The following is a 6,709-nucleotide window of genomic DNA, read 5'->3' as shown; positions in this document are numbered from 1 at the left end:
TTCTCAAGTGTCTTTTCAGACGACAATGATATTTAAACATTTTGTCACAGTGAGAACACTTAAAGCGTGTGTTGCCAGTGTGACATGTCTTATCAGCTTTAAAGTCTTCATCATCAGTGTCAGGAGAGTGTGTCGTTGTGTCGTCACTATCTGATAGTGGAGCTAAGAGCTTGTCTGCTTGTGATCCTCCACATTGGTCTCCATCAGCCTCTGTTATGTGTTGAGTTGAGCTGCTGCTTGGAGGCTCCACCTTTCTCTTCTCCTCATTTTCACCTTTGACCTCATCATCTTCACTCTTCACAATCACACCAATCACTGGGAACTCCTTCAACCTTTGAAGATGCTCTCCCTCCTGACTGATGCTGTGTTCCTCTTCTTCCTCTTTGATGTTGGGGGGCTGTGGCTCACCCTCTTCCTTTTTTAGGTGAGGGGTCTGTGGCATCTCCTCTGCCTCTGTAAAATGGGGAGAAAGTGGGTCCTCTTCATTTTTAAGGCGGTGGGTCAATGGGTCCTCCTCTTCTTTTTTAATGTGAGGGGTCTCTGGCGCTTCGTCTTCATATTTTACGTGGGAGGGCTGTGGTGCTTCCTGCTCCATCCTAAATCTCCACTTCTGGTGCTCAGGGAGAATATGTTCTTCACATATGTCTGCATGACACAAGAAAAACATGCTTTGCAAACGTCCAGCTTTGCTCTGTCACATGAGACATTCATTACGTTTACACCATGGTTGTCAAACTCATTTTTAGATCGGGGGCCACATGTAGAAAAATCTACTCCCAGGTGGGCCGGACTGGTAAAATCATGGCATGATAACTTAAAAATAAAGACAACTTCAGATTGTTTTATTTGTTTAAAAATAGAACAAACACATTCTAATAAAATGTACAAATCATGATATTGTTGTTGTTTGTTGTTGTTTTTTTACACTTACATGTTGCGGTTAATAGTATTCCATCTTTATTTGTCGTTATTTATACTTTCTGAATAAATAATGAGGTAATGTTCATCAGTCAACTCATTGGTGTTAATTTTCAATCTATCCAGATAAAAAAAAAATCAAAATCATATTACAGGATGGTATTTATGTAGTTTGCTAACTTTCCTCGACTGCTGCACTAACATCTTGTGGTTTATAACTTTTTACATAAGTATGATAATGTACAAAGATACAAATAATCGCTACTGCGACATCTAGCGGACACATTTAGAACAGTAGTTTCTTTCTTTCAAATATTTTGGTTCATTTTTATACATAGCAAAATCATCCCTCGGCCCAGATAAAATGTATCAAAAATAAATAAGAAACTATTGTATGAACTGGTCCTAAATCTTTGTGTGTGTGTGTGTGGGGGGGGGGGGGGGGGGGGGGGAATCATTTTTGGTGATTTAACCCCCAATTCCAACCCTTGATGCTGAGTACCAAGTAGGGAGGTAATGGGTCCCGTTTTTATAGATGGATAGTACTTTATTGATTCCTCCAGGAAAAATAAAAAAATAATAGTCTTTGGTAAGACTCGGCTGGGGGTTTGAACTCACGACCTACCGATCTCAGGGCGGACACTCTCACCACTAGGCATGTGCTTTCATGTTTGTTGGCTCTCATGAAGTCTGCAGTGAGTAAATGATCAGTCATGTTGTTAAAACAAAGCTGACATCGCGATGCGATCGTAAGCTTAAAATGATCAAAATACATACATTTAAAATGTTATTATAAATGTTACTACATTACATATATACTTACATTATTTATGTAAAACCTTAATGGAGGTGTTTGGATGTTGTTTTATGTTTTATAGGCAGAACAGAGTGACTCCTATAAACTCCATTGTAAGCAGACTTTTGTTCACATTTTTTAATATTTAGAACGCATTAAAAAAAAATCCCCCTTTCATAATGACTGTGAATGAAAATTCCCAAAGAAGGTCAGCTCCCCTTTAAGTAGCTTCTTACCCAGTTCAAGACCAGCCCTCTGATGCCATACCGTTTTAATCTGTATATTAAAATATTATGATCAATTGTGTCAAACGCTTTTGTTAGATCATAAACACTGCAGCTGCACACTGTTTAATATTTATCGCATTGCATATCTCCTGGCGTAAGTTATTTTAACTTATGCCATTGTTGTTGAAATGTTATCTCTGTATCCGTATTGGTTCTCTACAAGTGTTCCACATTTATGAATGAACTTGTCCAATTTGTTGTTTAATACTTTTTTGGAAGATTTCAGAAAATGGTGGAAGTACAAAAACAGGTCTATAAATTGTTAACTTAAGTTTGTCCCTGCAGTCTTATAAATAGGAACAACTTTGGCCATTTTCATTTTGTTTGGGAATTTGCTTGATTGAAATGATTGGTTGCTGATATATTTTAAAGGTTCTGAAATGTCTTCAATAACTTTTTGATGGCTTTCATATCCATTTAAAGGACAGCCAGTTGAGGTCTTGGATTTACATTTCCTTACAATTTTGAGTATTTCTTCTTTTGTCACATTAACAGAGAACCTCAAGTTGACATTTCTGTCTATAGTGTCATTCAAGTCCTCAACTGACCCAGTATTTGGAATCTTTTCCTACAGATTTGGTCCAATATTCACAAAGTACTTATTGAAACTTTCAACTACTTCGTACATACTGTGATTTTTTTTGCATTTCCATCTGAGAAGTATTTAGGATAAACCTTCTTAGCACCATTTTAATAACACTATTTAGGATGCCCCATGTTGATCTCATATTGTTTTTGTTTCTGTCTAATAAATGACGATAAAATTATTTTGTACTTGTTCTTAAGAGGTTGGCTAGCTTGTTTTTAAACATTTTGTAATTATTTTCTGCTCCTATTGATTTTTGTCTCATAAATATTCAATACAATGCATTCTTCTGTTTTCAAGCATTTATCAATCCCTTTGTCAACCATGGTCCTTTGGGAGGTTGGTTGACCATGTAGAGTTGTGCAGGTGTTTTAACGTCATTTAACACAAACTGTCCCAGAATTTGAAACATTTTCATTATCTTTCCCTTTCACCACAATGCTTACAAATGCTATCCTCTACATCAGGGGTGTCAAACTCAAATACAGAGTGGGCCAAAATTTTAAACGGAACAAAGCCGCGGGCCAAGGTTGAACAAATTAACCTTTTAATAGGGACCCAAACACGTTTTGCATTAAATATTGAACAAACAACGCTTGTATAACTTTAGTGACATGCAAAATCCAGTTTCAAATAATAATAATAATAATAATTAAAAGATTATCAATGTCATATCAAATAAAATTTAAATACAAATGTTATGTCTTTTTTTCTATTTGCAATCTTCTGAGGTAAATATCACATTTTTTCCACAGGTTAATAATACATTTGAAAATAAAATAACAATAATGAATGAACCAAACATTCAAGCCTTGAAGTAGCAAGAGAAAATGCATGAATAAAACGTTAATTATTGGTCAGTTTGCTGGAAGTTTCCCGGAAGAGTTAGTGCTGCAAGAGTGTCAGGGTATTTGTTCTGTTGTGTTACGGTGCGGATGTTCACCCTAAATGTGTTTGTCATTCTTGTTTGGTGTGGGTTCACAGTGTGGTGCATATTTGTAACAGTGCTAAAGTTGTTTATACGGCCACCCTCAGTGCGACCTGTATGGCTGTTGACCAAGTATGCATTGCATTCACTTTTGCATGTGTGTGTGTGTGTGTAAAAGCCACAAATATTATGTGACACGCTGTTAGTATGGAGGAAAAGCGGACGTGACGACAGGTTGTAGAGAAGGCTAAAGGCAGTGCCTTAAATGCACGCCCCCAATATAGTTGTCCAAGTGGAAATCGGTAGAAATTCGGGAGAATGGTTGCCCCGGGAGATTTTCAGAAGGGGCACTGAACTTCGGGAGTCTACCCGGAAAATTAGGAGGGTTGGGAAGTATGCGTATTAGCGGTGAATGCGGTGTTACAGCGACACTGACGCCGTATAACACCGGCGGGCCAGCTGTAAAGCTAAGTTGATATTGCCTCTAGGGCCAAATTAAATTACACGGCGGGCCAGATTTGGCCCGCGGGCCAGAGTTTGACACCCATGCTCTACATGATGTGTTCTATAGCCACAAATGGTTGAACTTGCACTTACCATCTAACACAAATAACTCTGCTTTGCTTTGGGTTTTCCTAATATCCGCTGCTAGTTAAACTCTGCTGTGACATACACATCACCGCACACTCGTCCTGCTCCAGAATTCTGACCGGCCAATACAGATAATTAGTTGATGTATTTATTACAAATTAAAATATTGTAAATATAAATTTTGGGACTTTTCAATTACATATTCAAGACTTTTTTTTACAGTATTTTGATAGAATTCAAGACATTCTAAGGCTTTAAACTTTAATTATTAGATTTAAGACTTAGGTCTATGAGCATGAAGTGATGAAGCCTACTTGGACGAGACGCCAAATGTCTTCTAAGACACACTGAACAGTCCAGTTGTGATGGATTGAATACCCTGAGAATAAAATGATATGTGGATTTTGTGCTTACTTGGACCGTGATGAACCTGTGAGGACTCAGGTGGTTTATTTTCACGGTCTTCAGTCTTCACAGAGACAACAGTCATTGGAAACTTGGTGAGATCAGCCTCCTCCTGCCCTAGAAGACAGTCTCCCTCCTGACTGATCCACACTTCCTCCTTGTCCTCTTTATTATGTGGGGGCTGTGGCTCCTCCTCTACCTCTTTAAAGTAGGGGGGCTGCTGGGCGCCTATTGGATAAGTAAGTAAATATGATTGTTAGAAAATAGAAATACTATTTGTGTTATTTTGTGTATTGTGTCCAAAGTGTGTAACTACACAACCAATTAAAAACAAGGGAAATACTTCCTTTAATCCAAGCCACTAAAATGACTTCAAAAGAGGAACAGCGAGTAAAAAACTGGCTTGGAAATTTGAGGGGGGTGATTAAAAACGTTTTTATAGGTACGAGCCAGCATTGCTCAAGCCCTTCTTAACTTTACCCTCACTGGTGTTTAGTGACTAAACAATTAATTATGTTTACATGTTGGCCTATTACACCTAAACCTTATCTCTAACCTCAACTACAACTTTGAAATAGCATAGTAATAACAATTACTTAAATATAATGGAAATAAAATATTGCATTCCAAACTACTTAAAAACAGCCATACTAGGTTTTAATCATTTTATAAAATGCTATTATTTATGGTCATTTTGTTTGCTGGACCAAACTGAACTCTTACAAAACATGTCTTACGTGGCACAGTTGGGAGAGTGGCCGTGCGCAACCCGGGAGTCCCTGGTTCAATTCCCACCTAGTACCAACCTCGCTCGTCACGTCCGTTGTGTCCTGAGCAAGACACTTCACCCTTGCTCCTGACAGGTGCTGGTTAGCGCCTTGCATGGCAGCTCCCTCCATCAGTGTGTGAATGTGTGTGTGAATGGGTGAATGTGGAAGTAGTGTCAAAGCGCTTTGAGTACCTTGAAGGTAGAAAAGCACTATACAAGTACAACCCATTTACCATTTACTAAGTAGTGTTTGTATGGATTATGTCCATCAACAATTCCTCTTTAGACTTGTAGACCATCTACGACACGCTGAAGGAAAGTCAGTCACTTTCATGGTCTTTTCATAAATAATCTGTTGACTACTTTGCTTATTGAAAGATGATTGACAATAAGTGTCTAATTTCACCTATTGATGAATGTAGGGCAGAAACAGGAAGTGAACTTAGGCGTGAAACCATAAGTTATATTGATTACAATGTCAAATATATTTGGTGACAGTGTGAGTTTTGTGTAAACACGTTGAAACACATTTTTCCAAACTGAGAGGAACATCAACCTCTCATAAATATTGTGTCTGAAACATATAAATCTAACATAAAACAGTGCACCATCCTCATCATCACAAGACCATTCACCTTCCTAAAAACAATTTATTTAAGAATACTGTTAATAATCAAATATAAAGTTAGTAATCGTGTGAGAGTAAGAAGTAAACAAACCTGTTCTGTGTAACACAACTTAATGTTTCTTGAAAACAGCGTCCAGTAGTTGATGTTGTCGCTCCTTCTCCACTTTTGTTGGACACACTTCCTCCTCGTACTCTGCTATCGTTGTTTCGCACATTTTCACACAATCACAACACTTTACACTCACACTTGATCTCTGCTTAGCGATGTGTTGATAACTTCCGCCTGTCTTTGTTAGCAGCTAACAAGCTAAGCTAGCTAGCAGCTAAGCTAGCATGGGACGCGTCAAAGTTCGCTCAGACTAATGTATCTGAATACAATTACTAACATGTTTTAATATATTAGACTGCACATGTGTGTACATGTATGCACTAATTAAAAATACAGAACTATAATGCCCACGTTAAAACCTTCGCCGTCCAACGCCGTTTTGCTTTTTCCTCCTCCTCCTTCTTCTTCTTCTTCTTTCTTTTAGAAGCAGACTATTAGAGCATCTCAGGTTTATTGCTGCCCTCCACAGGTTCTTAACGGGATTTCCTCGTTATGTCCTAAGGCAGTGGTTCTCAACCTTTTTTCAGGGATGTACCCCCTGTGAACATTTTTTTAATTCAAGTACCTCCTAATCAGAGCAAAGCAGTTTTGGTTGAAAGAAAGAGATAAAGAAGTAAAAAACAGCACTATGTCATCAGTTTCTGATTTATTAAATTGTATAACAGTGCAAAATATTGCTCATTTGTAGTGGT

At 37.9% G+C, this 6,709-nt stretch overlaps 1 protein-coding gene across 2 annotated transcripts in view; it reads right to left on the bottom strand.

The window, feature by feature from the left end:
* The window catches only part of LOC133539909 (zinc finger protein OZF-like), an 8,021-nt gene extending 1,574 nt beyond the window's left edge, over positions 1 to 6,447 (bottom strand). Inside the window, exons 1-3 of one of the 2 annotated variants that reach the window (XM_061882238.1) lie at positions 6,000 to 6,446; positions 4,521 to 4,739; positions 1 to 645 (exon numbers count right to left, since the gene is read on the bottom strand). The exon at positions 1 to 645 is cut by the window's left edge and continues 1,573 nt beyond it. In XM_061882238.1, the coding sequence (XP_061738222.1) occupies positions 1 to 645; positions 4,521 to 4,596 (721 nt within the window). In that variant the 5' untranslated portion in view covers positions 4,597 to 4,739; positions 6,000 to 6,446. Of the gene's footprint in view, positions 646 to 4,520; positions 4,740 to 5,999 lie in introns of both variants that reach the window. The other variant, XM_061882239.1, reaches the window with a different exon arrangement.
* Positions 6,448 to 6,709: the final 262 nt, after the last annotated feature.

This window comes from Nerophis ophidion, linkage group LG21 (genome assembly GCF_033978795.1).
Source record: "Nerophis ophidion isolate RoL-2023_Sa linkage group LG21, RoL_Noph_v1.0, whole genome shotgun sequence".
Lineage (NCBI taxonomy): Eukaryota > Metazoa > Chordata > Actinopteri > Syngnathiformes > Syngnathidae > Nerophis > Nerophis ophidion.
This window is presented reverse-complemented; position numbering and strand designations above follow the sequence as displayed.